A 20637-nucleotide genomic window follows, 5' to 3' on the forward strand; every position below is an offset into this window, starting at 1 on the left:
TAAAGTTGGGCCTTTTGAGTTTCAGAGTGTGGGATCTTGAGAGTCCTCTCTGCCATCTCAGGACAGGGTGTTAGGAACCTCACAGACCTTGGATCTGTTAGCCACCATTGTTTTCTTGTATTCCCAAAGTGTCGTTCCCCCCCCCCCCCCCCCCCCCCCCATGGACCTTTCTCTACTCTGGCTGCCAGAGCTTTTTGGGATATAGGTATCACTGGCTCTTCTTCCAGATTTTTGGCTCTGCTTATGGACTCCCCTTTCCTACAGCCCTTAGGCTTTTAGCTTTGCATACAGTTCTGAGGCAGATTAAGTTACTTACTATATAGTTTTTCATTGGATCTCTTGATCATTTTTCAGTATGGCGTCAACTTTTGGGTTTTGCTGAGGCAGATATGTGGCTGAGGAAACTTCTTCCATTCTAATACTCCTCTTGGCCATAAGTTTCTATTAGAAAACTCAGATAAAGGAGTCGGAATGGTAAGGCATAATTTTCCTTTAGTTTTACAGTTATAAATAAAGTTTTATTGTGTTTAAAAATGGAAAAGCAAGTCTTGGTGCCATACAAATGCAGGTCCCTGGGTTAGACCCCTGCCTTAATGAATGAATATTCCCACTGGCAAGTTATTCTTCCCTATGTTTTATTGTCCAGGGTACTACAGTATGGATGGCATTATGAAGTACTTGTTAACTGGAAATTACATTTTTATGTTGTCATTTCTTCTTCAATTATTTTAAAAGTCCTAAACACAATAAGTTTTCTGATTATGATGATGAACAGAGATTATTCAGAGGCTTCATACAGATCTTTGAAATAGTCTGATACCTCAAGTCCATGAAAGTATATTATAGGCACCTTCATTGAAAATTGCTACCAGAGCTTTTATGATATAACTTATAGGAAAGAAGGAAAAAGGAACAGTTTCCTAATATAGCCCAACATTGGAGAAGTAAAAACAAAATGAGAAAACGATCACTACCAACAAAATACCACTTAAAGACACCAAGTTGGGCAGCATATTTTGTCCGTTTTGTAGAATACTAGAATTAAAAGTGTCTTTAAGTAATAATCAAATTCAACCTTCTCTCCTATGCAGATATTCCCTCTCCCCTTACAAATGGTCATCCAGCCTCTGCTTGAATATTTTCAGCGACAAGTAGGATGTTCCATTGCTGGACAGTTCTAATTGTTACAAAATTCTTTACATTCAGCCAAAATCTGCATTTGTGCAATTCTGACTCGGTGATCCTCGTTCTGCTTTCTGGAACAGTAAGCAAATACTCTCCTTCTCTTTTCCATATGACAGCCCTCTATGATGAGCCAGCCTTTTCCTACTTAGTGTTCTTTTTTTGGTGTAATAAAAAGAACAATGGTATTGGAGTCAGAAAACTTGAGATTCAGCTCTGCCATTTACTATTTGTATCACCTTAGGCAAGTCACTTCTCATCTATAAAAGGGGAGGGGGGTGATAATATCTGCCTGCATGCAATCACCACAGAGCTGTTTTGAGCATCAAATGTGCTTCATGACCACTCAGTATCACATAAATGTGAGGAGTTTCAATAATTCTAGAACTGATGAGAAAAAAAAACATTAATGCAAGGGCCCCAACAATACAAGGTTCTAGCAGCTACTTGGTGGGTAGGTGGGATGATGCATATAAATGCAGAAAAATATAGCTTCGGTTAAAACTCTTTTGGGTCAGTTTCTCATCAATGTGGCAAACTCCCAGGGTCTCAACCAAAACAACATTAACTCTCAAAAGCAAAAGGACAATTATCTACAAAGCAGGGTTTCAATCTGGCAGAATCTCAAGCTGAGCAATATTTTTGGAAAACCAGGTACTTTTGTTGCTGGGGAAAGGATGAGGAGTTTAGAAAATAAAGAGAAGAAAGATTCAGTCCTTTTATTTATGGCCTCACTTTTTTTTTTCCTTTTAAATGAAGGCTCATGACATTGAAGCCATGAGGCCACAAGGTCCTGGCATCTATTTTCAGTATTTTTCTTAAGAAATCCATGGCAGATCCTAATAAATATAAAACAGAATTTAGATCAGGTTTTATATCTCTATGTACTGAGGTGTCAAAGTCATCTAAAAGCTTATAGAAGACTAGATTAATTTTGAGAGGAGAATGCGTCAAATCCTTTTAGAAAGCCCTACTTAACATGGAAAATATTTAGTGACAGTGCTGTTGTATTTGGCACGTTTACATTTTGGATAACAAGTCTGATTTTTCAAGCAAACTTAGAAATAGAGCTGATTGGCAAATAAAGCAGGAGGAAGAGAGGATGTGGCTGTCCTCTCAGAGCAATATTGGCAAAAGTTCAGGGAACATTATACTGCCCAGTAGTGAAAGAACTGAAGTAGTGATGAAAGGACAGTGATTACCCCTATCTGTTTCACCTTTGGAAGAATAGCTGAGAGCTCCTCTCTACATAAAGAAATCTCTGCTAGAAAACAGTGCAGTGATTTTTATAGGATTTCTCAAGTAGCACTAGCATCTAATTTTCATATACAGAAACTAGATTTTCCTTTAAAATCTCATATTTTGATCAATTCTGTCTTCTAAGTAATTCTCAAAAATGTCAGAAGTCCTCTAACTTTCTCAAGTCTATTTAGACACCATGATGAGTTATGTTCTCTTGGTTTGATATAAAAAAATAAAACCTAAATAAACACATTCTCTCATTGATGCCACTAGGTATCTGATTAAAGCTACCTTTTTTCCCTGTAGTCATTATAAAATGGGGGTAATCTGCTAGTGAGTTAGAAATAGAATCATTTCCACATTAAAATTAAAAAGGTAATATAACATTGATTCCATAAGCAAAAACTCATAGGAACAAGTCCCAAAACAAATAACTCCAACTCCTAAGCTACCCCCTCCTCTTTACTGTAAATAAACTGGTCACTCACATAGCCACAAATACTAAGATGATGTCACCTTCCTCTCTCCATTCTCTCCCCACTATTATTCTTTACCAGTAGGGAATTTCAAAAAGCAAGGTAGGCGGAGGAGACAAGTCTATTAAGAAGCAGAGTCATGTACAGTGAAGCTTGAAAATTGTCAGGGTTTATCAATGCCCTCCTCCTTTTCAAAAGACATTTCTCCCCTACAGGCACAGGTTGGAAATAAAAGGTAGCAGTTTTCACATAAAGCAGTTCTTTGAAAAGAAAACAATTCCTATTCATTGCCTTTGCTCTCTGGGTGCCTGGCTTTGTTCAATACTTCATGGGTTAAGTACATCATTTGTTGTTAAGTGTTTTAGATTGTTAGTTTAAAAGTTAGTAGGAACTACCTGACTTTTTGCCCACAATGCCAACTTTTCTACTCTTTACAATTAATTTTTAATTCCCTGGGTATAAATCCCTCGGTTTTATAGCTTCTTTCCTATGAGACCCCGGGTAAGTCACTCACTTCTCAAAAGCCTCAGATTCTTCAATCAAGCAACTAACATGCATTTATTAAGCACCTATAGTGTGTAACAGGCACAGTGCTGAAGATAGAAAGAATAAAGCAATTCCATTAAAATAAATACAACATAATACTTATTGTGTATCTAATTTATATTTTAATATATTTAACATCTACTGGTCATCCTGCCATCTAGGGGAGGGGGTGGGGGGGTAAGAGGTGAAAAATTGGAACAAGAGGTTTGGCAATTGTTAATGCTGTAAAGTTACCCATGCATATATCCTGTAAATAAAAGGCTATTAAATAAAAAAAATTTTAAAAAAATAAATAAATACAACATAAAAATAAAGTGCATAAACACAAAAATCAGTAAAAAGTAGCTTGATACAAGGGAATTATGGAAAGAGTAGCAGTCCTAATGGAGGGGAGCAAGAGTGAAAAAAGTTTCACTTAAGTTTCATCTTAAAAGAAAGAGCAGCTCTGAGGGGAGAAGGAAGGATGGAACCCATTCCAGACTTGTAGGAATGCAAGGGCAAAGGCCTAGACACTAAAGAATAGAGGCAATGTGAGGATCAGAGTTTGGCTTGATCGGAGTTCTAGAAAGGAGGAAAGCCAAGATGGGGGTCAGGCTGTGTAGGGCTTTGAAAGCTAAACAGTTTATAGTTTTTCACAGATTAAGTTGGAAGCCACAGTAGTTGACCTGAGTAAGTAATGTGACAATCACATTGTCACAACTGTACTTAAGGAAAATTGTTATTTGTCCTTTGTTCTTGAAAAGGACCAATACATCGTCAGGGTGGTTCCTAGACTTGTGAATGAATTGGATTTCAGTGAAGCAGAATTGTGCAAAGTGCTCTCACTTTCTCCTCCATAGTCATCAGAATCCAATGACAAAAGTCAACACTACTGAAGATGGCCCAAAATCTTATGGAAAATTAGCTTGGCAGTGGTGTATATGTTAGACTGGAAGGGTAGAGGCTTGAAAAAGGAAGACCAATTTAGGAGGCTATTATAATAACTACAACTAGAGTCTGAACTAAGGCAAAAGCTGTGCAAGAGAAGAAAGGGTTAGGTAAGATACAAGAAATACAGAGGCAGAAAGGCAACATCTGGCAGTAGATTGGGTATGAGAAAGAATGAGGATTCTAGGACTGTGCTGATTACAAACTTGGGAGCCTGGATAGATATAGGAAAGTTTGGAAGAAAGGAGGTTTGGGGAAAAAGAAAATGAATGCACTTTTAGATATGTTGAATGTGAGATGTCTTTGGGACATGTGGCTAAGAATGTTAAATAGGCAACTAATGATGTAGGACTAAGGCTCTGGAGAGAGCTCATGGTTGTGTGTGTGTGTGAAATATATATCCCCTCATCAGTAAAGAGATGACACTTTTTACTACCAACTTCTTTATAGGACTTAAGAATATAAAGATTCTTTATAGGAGGCTGGCCTTTCCCAATCTCCCCTAGTTCTAATGTCTTTCTCTACTGACTATCTTCAATTAATGCTGACGCTTTTTGTACATAATTGCTTGTTATATCATCACTCACTGAGTTTCTTGAGAATAAGGATCTATCTTTTTCTTTGCATAGCAGAGTGCCTGACAAATATTAAAGGCTTAAATATTTACTGGCTGTCTGACTACTTGGAAGGATCAAGTTAATATAATATAAATGAAAGCATGTTATAACCATAAAGTTTCCATATAAATGCAAGCAATTATTACAATTCTACTCCATGTAATCCCAGTGAATTTTGGAGTAAAATTAATAGAAAAGAGACACCACTCAACATAAAATATTTCTAGACACATGACTCAACAGTTTCGGGAAATGTACTGCTATAACACAGAGTTCAGTTAAAAGTTATTGATATATGGGACAGCTAGATGGCGCAGTGGATAGAATACCAGCTTGCAGTCAGGAGGACCCGAGTTCAAATGTGACCTCAGACACTTAATACTTCCTACCTGTGTGATTCTGGGTAAGTCATTTAACCCCAATTGCCTCAGGAAAAAAAAAAATTTTTTAAGTTATTGATAAGACTCCAGGGCTGGAACTCTATCTACTACGTCATCTAGCTGCCCCAAAGAATTGGAAAATGAATAGATGCTCATCAATTGGGGAATGGCCGAATAAGTTGTAATATATGAAGATAATGGAATACTATTGCTTTATAAAAAAATAATGAACAAGCTAATTTTAGAAAGATCTGGATTTATATGAACTGATGCTGAGCAAAATGAACAGAACCAGAAATACACTGTACACAATAACAGCAAGAAGGTGCGATGATCAACCATGAAAGATTTGGTACTCAGTAATTCAGTGACTCAAAGCCATCCCAATAGATTCTGGACAGAAAATGCCATGTGTATATCTAGAATATTTGGGGAAATTGAATATAAATCAACACATGCTATGTTCATTTAGCTTTTCTGTTTTTTTCCTCTCCCATAGTTTTTCCTTTTTGTCTTGATTTTTCTCACCCAACATGATTCATAAAACAATGTGTTAAAAAGAAATAAATTTTAAAAATATAGCCTTATTCTTTAAAAGTGGAGAATTTTGCAAACTCAGTGTTTAATTTGTAACCTGACTTGGTTTACCTATAGATTATATTTAATAAAATTTTTTTCCTTAGGAGATGTATGCGATCATGGCTCTGGTTGTCTAAGTTTGTTCAATTTTTATGACATTGAAGAAAACATGGGATAATGAATGTTATTTAAAAAAAAAACTTACGTAATTTAAAAAATATAGAAGATTGAAATAAATAAACTTAAAAAAAAAAAGTCAATCTGGCAGGGACTTCCCTGATATCTGAAAACAGTGAGTCTCTTCACTAGAAGAGTCTATTGCAAACTTTTGATAATGTAGACAAAAATCAGCAATTGTACCAGATCCCCAGATTTATAAGAGAAGAAAAGCTAAAACATTTTTAGTATGTCTATATTTTCTATGAATATATATTATAACATAAATAAATAAATGTATATATTTTTAAAAATTAACTAATATAAAAATATAATATACCAAAAAAAAAATAATCTCTCTGATTCTTCCACTTTCATTTCCATTTGAATAAAGGTCATTAGTCTCCCAGGAAGAAAAAAAAAAAAAGAATTATATAAGATCTTCAAAATTTGAACACTAATTCTGTTTTTTTCAAAGGATTCTAATAGAAGTTCCAACTAATATCAACAATATGAGACCATTTCAAGCAATAATGAAATAATAAAAAAATTCAACTTGAAATTTCTCAGCTTTCAGTCTTCTGGTAAGGTTCATGGTTTGGTTTTCAGTCTCATCAAGGTAAACTTAAAAATAGTATTTCATTTCTTTGGACTGAAAAAAAGGAAGATAGAGGGGAAAAAGCACTCCTGTTAGTTAGGAAAACAAAAAGAAAAATATTTATCAATGAGTGCAAGAGCACAGTAGTGACATGGAAATATCTAAATCCAATAGTCAAAAAATGTATTTACTTAACACTTAGTAAATAACTGTGTCCTAAAAATCTCAGTGTAATTCAAAAAGTTTTAACATGAAAATTACATTAAGACTTCTGGGATATGCTGTATATTAAACAATAATAATAATAATAATAATAATAATTAACATTTGTAGAGCAATTTAAGTTTTAAAACACATTTTATTGCTTGTTTGATTCACACAATCCTATGAAGTAGGTATTACACATATTTAACAAATGAAGGATCTAAAGCACAGAGCAAAAGTCACAGCATTACAAGCTATATTTAAGTCTGTTCCTCTATCCACTATACCCAGTTACCACATGTTTATTTTATCTGATCTTCAAAAAAACATTGTGAGGTATGCAGAGATGTTATTATTACACTATTTATTTTGTACATAGTTTTATATAACACATTTTCCTTCATCATTATTTTTCCTCAATAAAATGTAAGCTCCCTGAAGGTAGATGAGATTTCAGTTTTTCCTCTGTATTTCCAATCCCAGCACAATGCTTGTCACACAGAAGGTACTTTTCATTCAGTAAGCACTTACTTTTTGCCAAGCACTGTATTAAGTTTACTACAGGTAACAAGAAAAATGCCTACAAGGAATTTTTATTAGGCATAAATCTACATAAAGCATACAGAATAGACTGAAACAAACCTTAGAGGCCAAGGCACTAACTATTGAGAGAGGTAAGAAATTCTCTTGTTGAAAATGGCACTGCAGCTGAATCTCAAAGGAAGTAAGGGACTGTGAGGGAGAGAAGGAAGGGTAGAGAGCATATGAGGTATGGAGGAAGACCAGTGCAAAGGAACAGAGATGGAAGAGAGAATATATAAGGCGCAGAAAATGATTCAGTATGGCAAGATTACAGAGGGCATAAAGGGGAGTAAGGTATAGGAAGATAAAAGGACCAGTTTATGAAGTTATATGCCACACAAAGGCGTTGATATTGGTATTGATAAAAGGGATTCATCTTTTGGAGGTGATATGGTCAGACATGTTTTGGGACAGGAGTTCTTAACCTAAGATCCATAGATCCTTCTCCTGTCAAGGAGAAGTTCACTCACTTAATTTAGGGGGTAAATAAAATTGCAAGGTAAAAAAGATACATCTTAACTTTTACTAACTTCTAATGAATTTTAGCATTTCTTTCCATTATGAATGATTACACGAAACATTATTTTGAGAAGGGAGATTATAGGCTTCAACAGACTGCCAAATGGGTTTATGATGCAAAAAAAAGACAAGGATCCTGCTTTAGGAGACTTGTGGCAGATGGACTGGAGAGGGGACAGACTTTAGGAATACCAAATAGGAGGCTACTGCAAAAGTCCAGATGCAAAAGACTGAAGAAGAGTGGTGGTTGTATGAGTAGAAAAGAAGAAAGAAAGAGAAAGAAACAAGATTTGATAACTGATAAGAGTGAAGAGTTAAGAATGGCACTGAAGATGCAAACCTGGGAAACTAGAAAGACAATTGTACAAACTGTTTCAATTATGCCTGACTCTTTGTGACCCTATTTGGAGTTTTCTTGGCAGAGATACTGGAGAAATTTGCCATTTCCTCCTCCAGCTCATTTTATAGATGAGGAAAATGAGGCAAACAGAGTTAAGGGACTTGCCCAGGGTCACACTGTTAGTAAGTGTCTGAGGCCAAATTTAAACTCAGGAAGATGACTCTTCCTAACTTCAGGTCAGACGGTCCCCTCCACTGACTGCACTTTCAAGTTGCCAGAAAGATGGCAAGTGCCTTCAAAAGTAAGAGAGATATATGTAAGACAGATAGGTTTGGCAGACAATATAAATTCTATTTTAGACATGGTTGAATTTGAGATGCTCATAGAATATCCAGTTTAAAATGTCCAATAGCCAGTTACTAACATGAAACTGGAGCTCCATCGGTACAAAATCTTAGGGGTACAAACAGAAATATGGCAATCATTTGATTAGAGATAACTGAACTCATGGGAGTTGATGTGGGCAGGGAGAAAAGAAAACCTAAGACAGCCTTGGGGCACACCTACAATTACTGGTCATGATATGGATAAAGAACCTGCAAGAAACTAAGAAGGAACTGTCAGACAAGTAAGAAAAGAAGCAAGAGAAAAGTATTATAAAAACTCAGAAAACTGAAGATATTCAGGAGATAGTCAACAGAATCAAAGGCTGCAGAGAGTCACAAAGAATGAGGGCTAAGAAGAGACCATTAGATTTGTTAGTTAAAAGAACACTAATAACTATGGAGAGAACAGTTTCAGTTGAAGGTTAAGATTAAAAGCCAGAATAAGAGAGAATTTTATTTTACCACTTTATACATGAGGTGATTGAGGCTCAGAAAGATTAAGGCATTTACCCATAGTCATACAGATTAGAATTGGCTAATTAGAGGTGGGAGAACTAGAACCTAGTCTTCTGGCTACTATCTAGTAGATTATACACTGACTTATGCCTAACTAAAGTAGCTGTTTGGCTCATAGCATTAACTTAATAAATGCTTGTGACTGATTAAATTTTGAAACCAAACTTCTTTTCAAACTTGCAATTTCCTTCTCATTTGGGTCTAACATGACACTATTCACACACTTATTTTTCTTTCTTTATTAAAAAAAAAATTATAAACTGTGCATACCCATTGATCCAGCAGTGTCTCAAAAAGAAAAAAAGGGGGGGGAAAGGATCCACATTTGCAAAAATGTAGCAGCCTTCTTTTTCTTCTTTTTTTAAATAGCTTTTTATTTACAAGATATATGCATGGGTAATTTTTCAGCATTGACAACTGCAAAACCTTTTGTTCCAACTTTTCCCCTCTTTCCCATCCCTTCCTCCAGATGGCAGGTTGACCAATACATGTTAAACATATACGATATATGTATACATGTCCATACAGTTATTTTGCTGTACAAAAAGAAATCAGACTTTGAAATAGTGTACAATTACCTGTGAAGGAAATCAAAAATGCAGGTGGACAAAAATAGAGGGATTGGGAATTCTATGTAGTGGTTCATAGTCATCTCCAGAGTTCTTTTGCTGGGTGTAGCTAGTTCAATTCACTACTGCTTTATTGGAACCGATTTGGTCCATCTCATTGTTGAAGAGAGCCATATCCATCAGAATTGATCATCATACAGTATTGTTGTTGAAGTGTATAATGATCTCTTGGTCCTGCTCATTTCACTCAGCATCAGTTCATGTCAGTCTCTCCAGGCCTTTCTGAAATCATCCTGCTGATCATTTCTTACAGAACAATAATGTTTCATAATGTTCATATACCACAATTTATTCAGCCATTCTCCAATTGATGGGCATCCACTCAGTTTCCAGTTTCTGGTCACTATAAAGAGGGCTGCCACAAACTGCCACAAACATTCTTGCACATACAGGTCCCTTTCCCTTTTTTAAAATCTCTTTGGGATATAAGCCCAGTAGTAATAAGCAGCCTTCTTTTTAATAGTGAGTTGGGTGCCCCTTGGTTAGGAAATGGCTGAATAAGTTATGGTATATGAATGTTATGGAATATCATTGTTCTATAAGAAACGATCAGCATGATGATTTCAGAAAGTCCTGGAAAGACTTACATGAACTGATGCTGAGTAAAGTGAGCAGAACCAGGAGATCATTGTATATAGCAACAAGATTATGTGATGATCAATTATGATGGACTTGGTTCTTTTCAACAATGAAATATTCAAGGCAATTCTAATAGACTTGTGAAGGAAAGTGCTAACCACTTCCAGAGAGAGAACTATAGAGATTGAATTTGGATCAAAGCAAAGTATTTTCACCTTTTTGTTGTTGTTGATTTGCTTCCCCCCCTGTTGTGTTTTTTAATTTACCCTTTTGATTCAATTTGTGTGTGTGTGTGTGTGTGCACAACATGACAAATATGAAAATGTGTTTAAAATTGTACATGTTTAACCTATATGGGATTGCTTTTTTTCTTGGGGAGAGTGGAAAGGAGGAGAGGGAGAAAAATCTGGAACACAAGGTTTTTCAAAGATGAATGTTGAAAATTATCTTTACATGTATTTGGAAAAATAAAAACTAATGAGGGGAAAAAAACCCAACCTTTTTGGAATTACTCCCCCCTGCTCCCCCCAAAAAAGCCAGAAAGCCTGTACAACATTTAAAGGCTAATTTGAAGCAACTGATTAAACTGTGTGCTTAAAAAAAAATATGAATAAGAGATTGCATTGCTGCATATGATGTACTTAGAATCTCCTTGTTTAGTTGTCTCTCCCACTACCTTATGACTGAAAGGTTCTAGAGAATGCTGTCAGCAGAGACTCCTCCAAAAACAGAGAATGAATATGCCTACACTCTTTCAATACAAGTACTCTTTCTGTACTTTAGAAAGCAAAGCTATCAAGTGGCAATAGAGAAGACTATAACAGCAAAATGCTTTTAAAGAAACAATCTTATTTTGGGGGGGGGGGAACTCAAATTAAATCAGCAGCCACCAGAGATGTGGCAACTGCCCTAACACAGGACTTTCTGGGTTTCATTGTTAAGAGATAAACCAACTGCTCCCTCAGAATGCAGTAAATTAGAAAATCATTCGCATTCATCAATAATAGTGATATAATGGAAGGCTTTGGAAACCTATTGTCCAAATTTTGGATCAGAACGTTGTCCTGTGTTTAGGTTTTTTCAGTTTGTTATTTTGGGCTTATATTCTCTGAGAGGCTTTCTGGTAGAGCTCAGTGGATAGAATCATAATTTTTGTAATAAAGGAGTTTAAAGACCAATACTAGGAATGAGACAAATAAAAATAATCCATAGATTATAAAAGTGCAGAAAATAGATACAAGATGCTATACAACTTTATAAGTTTTTAGGTTTTTTTCTTTTAATGGTTTTGGAAGGCATGTCTATGAAACTTCTATTTTCAATTGTACAAATGTTTACTAGGCACTTTAGGCACGTACAGTAGTACTGGTTGCTCAACTGTAAATTGTAAATTTTCAATTGCAAATTCCATACAGACTACCAGGGGTCAATGTATAAAATAAGAGGATTATTACTACAAATAATAAAATGAAATCATCAATGTGGGTGCTATCTCCAACAATGCAGATCACTAATCCCCCATGCCCCTGTACCCTTTGCAATTTTGGTCTACTCTTCCATTCAGGATTAACCCAAATCTTGTTCTTAATAACAATGTTGACCTTCTTAACACTTATTACCATGAGTCCCCTCTATTATTCTCTTTCAGGTTTCCAGAAATGTTGATCCTTTAAAGATGATGATGTTCCATGATTCACAAATCAGACAGCATAACCAGGGATTTTAAGAGATTTTTTTTTTTTTTTTTTTTTTTTTTTTTTTTTGCAGCAAGGGGAAGTTTGGATAGGGTACTACCTAATTTCCATGAATTATCACCAAATCTCTTTCACCTATTGAATTTTATCAATTTCCAGTGCAGGTCCAAGATATATAGGTTGAAAAGTTAACTCAATGATCTGCCCATCCAAATGCATGAGCATAGGAAATGTGTTTTTCTTAATCCATTTGGTTCTTCTCCCTTTGAACTACTACACAATCTTTTGAGTGATTGGATCTCACAGAGAACAGTGTTCTAAGACTCAATAAGCATGATATTATTCATAAGCAGGAAAACCCAGGGAACCTTGCTATCTGTAAGGAATCCATCTTTTACTTCGACTTTGACTTTATATGACACCCCACCAAAAATATTTGATGCCATAGAGCAAAATTAAGTCTCTTCCACACATAACAAAATTTTATTAATATAAATAAATATAAAGAGAAGGGGCAGCTAGGTAATGCAATAGAGTACTGGTCTGGGAGTCAGGAGAACCCGAGTTCAAATGTGGCCTCACACACTTAACTAGTTATGTGATTCTGGGCAAGTTACAACCACCCATCCCCAATAAATAAATAAAATAAATGCAACAGAGATTTTTTTTTTTTTTTTTTTGAGTATTGACATTAAGTAAGGAACCAAATAGAGAGGTCTATGCTCAAAGGTGTTTGTTAGGGCCAGGAAGAATATTCTGCTGAAAGGCCAAATAATAATGAACAACAGTAACATTCACCTACATGCCACTTTAAAATTACAAAGTGCTTTGGAATTATCACTTCACTTGAGCTTCAAAATTATCTTTATGATACAGCCAGTTGAAAGAATAATTTTTATTGAGCATTAGATGAGAAAAGAAGGTTCAGAGAGATCAAGACCACATAACTAGTAAATCCAGGACTTGAACCCTGTATGAGAGGGCAGGAATCACGTGTTAAACTACCTCCATTCAGATGAATCTGAGATTCTTCTGACTTCCCAGGGATGCTCTTATCTATGTCTACCCAAAAATTCATCACAGGGTCCTGGGGGAGATATGAGAGTAGTCTCTAAGTATTTCAAAGACAGTCATAAGAAGGGACTAGAACTGTTTATCTTACTATTCTTCAATCCAAGAATACTGGCCTCCCTACTGTTTCACGATCAAGACACACTATTGCTTAGCTCTGAGCCTTTTCTCTCACTGTCTCACATCCCTAGAATGTTCTTCCTCCATCCCAAATGCCCTCCCCTCCTCTCTCCCTTCTGGTTCCCTTCAAGTCCCAACTAAAATCTTTTACAAGAAGCTTCTCCCAACTCTTCTTAATTCTAGTACCTTCTCTCTGTCAATTATTTTCTATTTCTCCTACATATGACTTGTTCATACATATTGGTTTGCTTGTTTTCTCCCCCATTAGAGTATGAGCTTCTTGAGGGCAGAGATTGTCTTCTATTTTCTATATCCCTAAAGCTTATCATAGTGCCTGGCACATAGCAAGTGCTTCATGTTTATTGATTATGCTTTGGAGGCATTAACTAGGAAGGCAAAAGATCTCTCTATTGTTGTTATTAGGTCATCAAATAACTGATGACAACGTAAGTTATAAGTGTTTCTTTTTTCACATCTGCATGGTTAAGCTGCTTAAAATTTTTACATTTTAACTCCAGAAATAGACAATGAAAATTACTTTCTAATTGGTCTTCCAAAATTATAGCGAAGGGGGCAGCTAGTTGGAAACACATGCTCCAAAGGACTGGATTCTCCATCCTTGATTCTTTCTATACCAGAAAAAGGTAGTTTCCATGTTGCCAGAGTTGCAGCCTCCACGTAAAATACACAGAGCGGGAGCAAAACAACTAGATCAGGACAATTTGGGGAGGTAGGTAGGTTTGTTGAAGAGAAAAGTGAATCTTCAATAATTAAGAGACTAAAGATTTTCATTACTGCTTCAAAAGAGCTCTAATTCTGCTTGTGGTCTTAACTAATCAAAACCTCAGAGAGAATCCTCACCTTTAACAGTTAAAAGGGGGAAGAAAAACTGAAATCCGCTCTGCATTATTTGAACTCTTCCTAGAAAGGAATGCCAGAATGCAGTTTCCATAAGCACTTTGGGGAGTAAGGCTGGGAACAATTCTAAAGATCCAAGCACTTAGAGCCAAATGAAATGGGACACAGAAGGGGCAAAGGGAACTCTTGGCACTCAGTTTCAGTACATGGGGCTATCTTGCCAAAGGCCAAGTGCCACAGACAGACCCAGCAGGATGTAAATTATTCAGACTTTCCAAAGGGAGCCAGGTTTCTTAGCCCTTTTCTGTGAAGTTATTTCATTTCATTTCTTCTGATTAAGACTCACTCATTACCTCCTGCCCACTCCCAAAAGCCTCCAGCTGACTCAGGTCACCCTCAGATGAACACATTTGAACCTCATGAATCACAAAGAGCCATTTCCAGTGAAGATAGATTTTTTAAAATTTTTGGACTGAATCTGACATTTAAAGTCGGATTTGTTACTTTAATTCAAGAGTAGTTAAACCAAAGCAAGAGAAACCTGCTATTCTGTAGCTTGATTAATAAAAATCACTGATCTCATTACCTGAAAATAAAAGTGATCATTTATTATTAATTTAAAACCAAAAAGAATTAACCAAAGATAAATTCAATTTGGATAAATGATAGCATTTCAAAAAATGCAGCTAATGCTGCAAGTTCTATTTCTTTGGACAAGTCATGTAACTATTCTGGGTTTCAATTTCTCCTTCATAAAATGAATTAGATGCCAAGGTCCCTAACAAGTCCCCCTTCCAGCTCCAGAGCTACTGTCCTATAATGTTTGAATAAATGAATCTTAGTAGTTTGTTCCTTTAGGTACATTCCATATATCTCATACACAGCCCCCTACCAGCTCTGTTATTTTATGTAATTTATGATTACATCTACTCCCAAAGATGATCTCTGTTCCACATAGACAAAATGCCCCTAGGACATAAATGAGCAGCAGATCTGCTCTGAGAAAAGTATTGCAATGAGCCTGAGAGCTGGTTGATGGTCACACAGGAGGCACTCTGGACAGAGATCCTTTGGGAGAAGGAGAGAAAAACCACCAGATAGCAATTATTCTCCCTATTGACATCTTCTATTTACAGAAAATGCTGAAACCCTGAAGAAAAGACAAAGTCATGGGCTTTAACTAGCTTCATCCCTGTCAGGCTGTATTAGTAAAAGCCTACTTGCCCAGACCTGGCAAATAGGCAGGCTGCCTGCCTCAAGGGCACATTTGACCTGATTACACTTTAGAGTGTGGGGCACTGTGATTACAATCGACAGACCAGAATGAGAGATTAGCAGGATCTATGAATCTGCTAAATCCAGAATCTTCTTGGGAAAGAGCAAGAAGTTAACCAAAACAGGGGAGTTTTCAGTTTACTCAGTGAACTCCACATCAATTCTTAATTTTTTTTTCTGATTCTCAGCACATCTTAACAGGAGTTACTTTCCATAAAATTTTTAATTGAAGGACCAAAAACAATTCAAATCCAGAGCGTTGATACCCAAAGTTCTCTACTTCATTCCCAATTCTCTAATTGGTCATTTTCAAATCCAGGTGCAGATATTAATCCTATAGCGAGAATAACATTCAGGCAGCCCCAATGAGTACATTGGCAGGAAGAGTGGTTCTATTGTTGTTCAGTTATTTTTCAGTTATATCTGGCTCTTGAAAACTCCTTTTTGGGATTTTCTCGGCAAAGATACGGGAGTGGTTTACCATTCCTTCTCCAGCTCATTTTATAGATAAGGAAACTGAAGCAAGCAGAATCAAGTGATTTGTCCAGGATCACATAGTTAGCAAGTGTCTGAGGCTGGTTTTGAATACAGGTTTTCCTGACTATAGGTCCAGTGTTTTATTCACTGTGTCGCCTGGTTCTATTTAGGAGATGTTGTAAGGTAAGCCAAAAGCTCGGTGTGAGTCCCTAGATTGCAGTTTGATTAAAAAACTCCAATTCTAACTTATTACATTCTCTTCTGAGGAATTATTTGGGATCATCAATTTGAGGTGATGTCAAAATTGAAATGGATTTGCTACCCAATTATACTATCTCTTTATCACCCATTTTCACTATGGCCCAAAGAAATAGGCATATATGTCTGAACAGTATCTATAAAGCCAAAAAATAAAACCAAAACCAAATTATAATTTTCCACGGTAACTACAGTAAAGAACTTAATAGGATAACAAGCTCAGCTTTTTTGAAGAGTGCTTCAACAAAAGACAGTGATTTGGTTTTAGTGAAGAAGGCAGATTGCCAGGGCTTCTGGTTTGCTTTAAGAAATCTCAGTAATTTGCCCCTTCAAGTGGATTCCATGTTCCTCAGCAGTCCCACCCCCTTTCCCTGCCACCCCCAACCTCTCCCTATCCTCCTCACTCCTTACCCAAACATTGAAATTTACATAGCTCATTGAAATTGTGGGATAACATAATCCCACAGCCTTGTTCAAAGGTAGTTGGATTTCAAAATCCAAAAGGTTACAGTAATACAGTGATGATTTTTGTTAAGTCAGAGAACTTTACCCAGTATTTTTCCCTCAGCTACCATGCACTCAAATCATTATTTGAACAATCTAGAGAGAGAGATTTAGAATTAATAATTTATCATCTTCTCCAACTGCAATGTAGTCAAGAAAATAGGCCACTTTGGCAGGAGAAAGCTGCTGCTCAAGGCTCAGTTACAATACATCCCATTAGTCATCTATCTATTGCACTCTTAATCAGGTAATCTCAAGGACACATGAAAGGGGAACAGCACAGAATGTCACCTGGAGATGCTCTTTACTGGAATGGAATAAAACAGATGCACTTCTGAAACACAGTACCTTTTCAGTAGGGAAAAAAGTCCATCCTGGGCTCCTGAAATTAGGTTGGCCTCAATTCCTCCCCCTCCCCCCCCAGGTTTATCTCCTGGAAATGATAGCCTTCTCATATGTATATACCAGTGAAACTGGACTTCTCAATATTAACTATCCATGCCTGGATTCTTCATTCCTTCCACCTGGAATGTCATTATCTCCCCCACCCCCTACTCCCCACTTCAAATCTGGCTGTTCAACTATTATACCTCAAAATCCAGCTCAAATACTACCTCTTCCATGCCCACCCCCTTCTTTCTCTCTCTCTGCCAGCTACCAGTGATCTCTTCTTCCTTTGTATTCCTATAATATTGTACTTGTACCTCTCACTGACGTTATCACATTCTATTTTGTATGGTACTTAATTTGTACAGATCTAACATCTATTCTTTGAATGTAGAGACAATATACTGTTAATCTTTATATCCTCCATAATCATGTAAGTAGCAGGAGCTCAATAAATAATTATTAAATGAGAGCCAGGATGGGCTGCAGACCTTAAAAACATATTATCTCCACCTGATTAAAGGATTCTGAAATGCAGGTTCCTTTTTCCAATGGTTATTATCAAAATCTTAATGTTCTGGGATAGAAAGTAAAAGAACAAGAGAATGGCAACTTCAACCATGAAACATGGACGCTTTTATGAATAGAAATTTTATACCAATAGATTGTATGCTGGTAGGTAGGCTATAGACATAGGTTCAGACATTCCTATATGGTGTTACATATGCAAGCAAGTATCTCAGTGGATAGTGTGCTAGGCCTGGAGTTAGTAAGATCTAGATTCAAATCCAGTCTCAGACACTCATTAGCTATATGACTTCTGGCAAGATATTTAACCACTGTTTGAGTTTCCTCAACTGTAAAATAGAAATAATAATAGCATCTACTTTCTAAGGTTGTGACGTTCAAATGAGATGATATTTGTATCAAAGAGTAGGCACTATATATATAACACCTTGCCATTGTTCAGTCACTCTTCAGTTTCTAATTCGTAATCCCAATAGGGTTTTTTTTTGACAACAGTACTGGAATGGTTGATCATTTTCTTCTCCAGCTCATTTTACAGATGAGGAAACTCGGGCCACATGGGAGATTTGTCCTGGGTCACACAGCCGGTAAGTTTCTGAAGCCACATTTGAACTCAGGAAGAGGAGTCTTCTTGATTCCATGCTGGACATCTATTAATTATTCTACCACCTTGAGGCTTTTCTCAAGGAATTTATACTGAATTGGTTATTACTCAATCATTTTACTTTAATCCACCCACAAATTGGATTTGCTCTCAATCCTCAAGGCTCTCCTTGACCTCTCCACTCTAAATGCACTCTCTCCTCCTCTGCACTCCCATGACATTCATTTGCAGTCTGTTTTGTACTGCTTGTTATGAGCAGCAAACTTTGTGAGGGCAGGGATTAAGGGGTCTGGATTTGTAAACAGTGAACCTGGCTTAGAATATAAGCACCAAACAAACTACCTAGGCCTGTGATGAGTGATTAATGGCCCAGACTTGAAGCTGGGAAAACATGTGTTCAAAATCTGCCTCTGACACAAACAGGCTTTGTGATCTTAACCAAGTCACAACTTCTGAGTATTCTAAGTCAAAGCTTCTTAAATTGTAGGTTTCAACCCCCAATGGGGTTATGTAAGAGGGGAATTCATGAACGAAATTCAAATGGAAATTCTTATCAGACCAAATGTAAATCTAATTAATTCCTTTAAACCAGTGAAAAGAAATCCATTCTCTTTACACCAGTAGCTAAGAAAAGGTACTAGACAGACTAGCAATGCCACTTATTTGGTAGCCTTCAAAAATAGCACATAATCAAAATAGAAAATTTTGATTATACCAAACTGAAAAGTTTTTGTACAAACAAAACTAATGCAGACAAGATTAGAAGGGAAGCAATAAACTGGGAAAATATTTTTACAGTCAAAGGTTCTGATAAAGGCCTCATTTCCAAAATATATAGAGAATTAACTCTAATTTATAAAAAATCAAGCCATTCTCCAATTGAAAAATGGTCAAAGGATATGAACAGACAATTCTCAGATGAAGAAATTGAAACTATTTCTAGTCATATGAAAAGATGCTCCAAGTCATTATTAATCAGAGAAATGCAAATTAAGACAACTCTAAGATACCACTACACACCTGTCAGATTGGCTAAGATGACAGGAAAAAATAATGATGATTGTTGGAGGGGATGCGGGAAAACTGGGACATTGATGCATTGTTGGTGGAGTTGTGAACGAATCCAACCATTTTGGAGAGTAGTTTGGAACTATGCTCAAAAAGTTATCAAACTGTGCATACCCTTTGATCCAGCAGTGTTACTACTGGGATTATATCCCAAAGAGATTATAAAGAAGGGAAAGGGACCTGTATGTGCACGAATGTTTGTGGCAGCCCTTTTTGTAGTGGCTAGAAACTGGAAACTGAATGGATGTCCATCAGTTGGAGAATGGCTGAATAAATTGTGGTATATGAAAATTATGGAATATTACTGTTCTGTAAGAAATGACCAACAGGATGATTTCAGAAAGGCCTGGAGAGACTTACACGAACTGATGCTGAGTGAAATGAGCAGGACCAGGAGATCATTATATACTTCAACAACAATACTAGATGATGACCAGTTCTGATGGATCAGGCCATCCTCAGCAACGAGATCAACCAAATCATTTCTAATGGAGCAGTAATGAACTGAACTAGCTATACCCAGAAAAAGAACTCTGGGAGATGACTAAAAACCATTACATTGAATTCCCAATCCCTATATTTATGTACACCTGCATTTTTGATTTCCTTCACAAGCTAATTGTACAATAATTCAGAGTCTGATTCTTTTTGTACAGCAAAATAATGTTTTGGTCATGTATACTTATTGTGTATCTAAGTTATATTTTAATATATTTAACATCTACTGGTCATCCTGCCATTTAGGGGAGGGGGTGGGGGGGTAAGAGGTGAAAAATTGGAACAAGAGGTTTGGCAATTGTTAATGCTGTAAAGTTACCCATGTATATATCCTGTAAATAAAAGGCTATTAAATTAAAAAAAAAAAATAGCACATAATTTGAATCATCACTACAAACATTCAGAACAGAACTTTTAATAAGAGGAAAATGTCACAGTATGGCTTTCAATTGGACCAAATGCATTTAAAAGGTTGACCCAAAATCTACCCAGAGAACTGGTCTCCATACCTTGCTTCAGTACTACTTCAGCTGAGCATCTCTAATATGAAATACTGTCTTGAAAGCACTTTGTAAACTTTCAAACACTATATAATGTACTGTCAGCTATGGTCCTGAACAAGTGTTCTGGGAGAGGCAGTCAGCTCTCTGAAGGAAAATAAGGTAAATGCTTGCTAGTAGTCTTTAAAAAAAAAAAAATCACTGATTTTTAAACTTGGGTTCTCATTCTAACAATGACTCTCTGAGAGACCTTGGAATTTCAGAACTGGAAGTAGTTATCTAATCTATTCCGACTAGAAGAATATCTTCTACCCATTAAAAGTTAGTAACCAGAACA

General features: G+C 36.3%; 1 protein-coding gene across 3 annotated transcripts in view; it reads right to left on the reverse strand.

Annotated features, from left to right (window-relative positions):
* KIAA0319L (KIAA0319 like) overlaps nucleotides 1-20637 on the reverse strand; it is a 93376-nt gene that overhangs the window by 65571 nt on the left and 7168 nt on the right. The window contains exon 1 of one of the 3 annotated variants that reach the window (XM_031962121.1): nucleotides 317-441. The exons of the other annotated variants lie outside the window; for them this stretch is intronic. Coding sequence (XP_031817981.1) covers nucleotides 317-347 — 31 coding nt within the window. The 5' untranslated portion in view covers nucleotides 348-441. Of the gene's footprint in view, nucleotides 1-316; nucleotides 442-20637 lie in introns of those variants that run through there. 3 annotated transcript variants of the gene reach the window in all.

Source organism: Sarcophilus harrisii, chromosome 3 (genome assembly GCF_902635505.1).
Source record: "Sarcophilus harrisii chromosome 3, mSarHar1.11, whole genome shotgun sequence".
NCBI classification, from domain to species: Eukaryota; Metazoa; Chordata; class Mammalia; order Dasyuromorphia; family Dasyuridae; genus Sarcophilus; species Sarcophilus harrisii.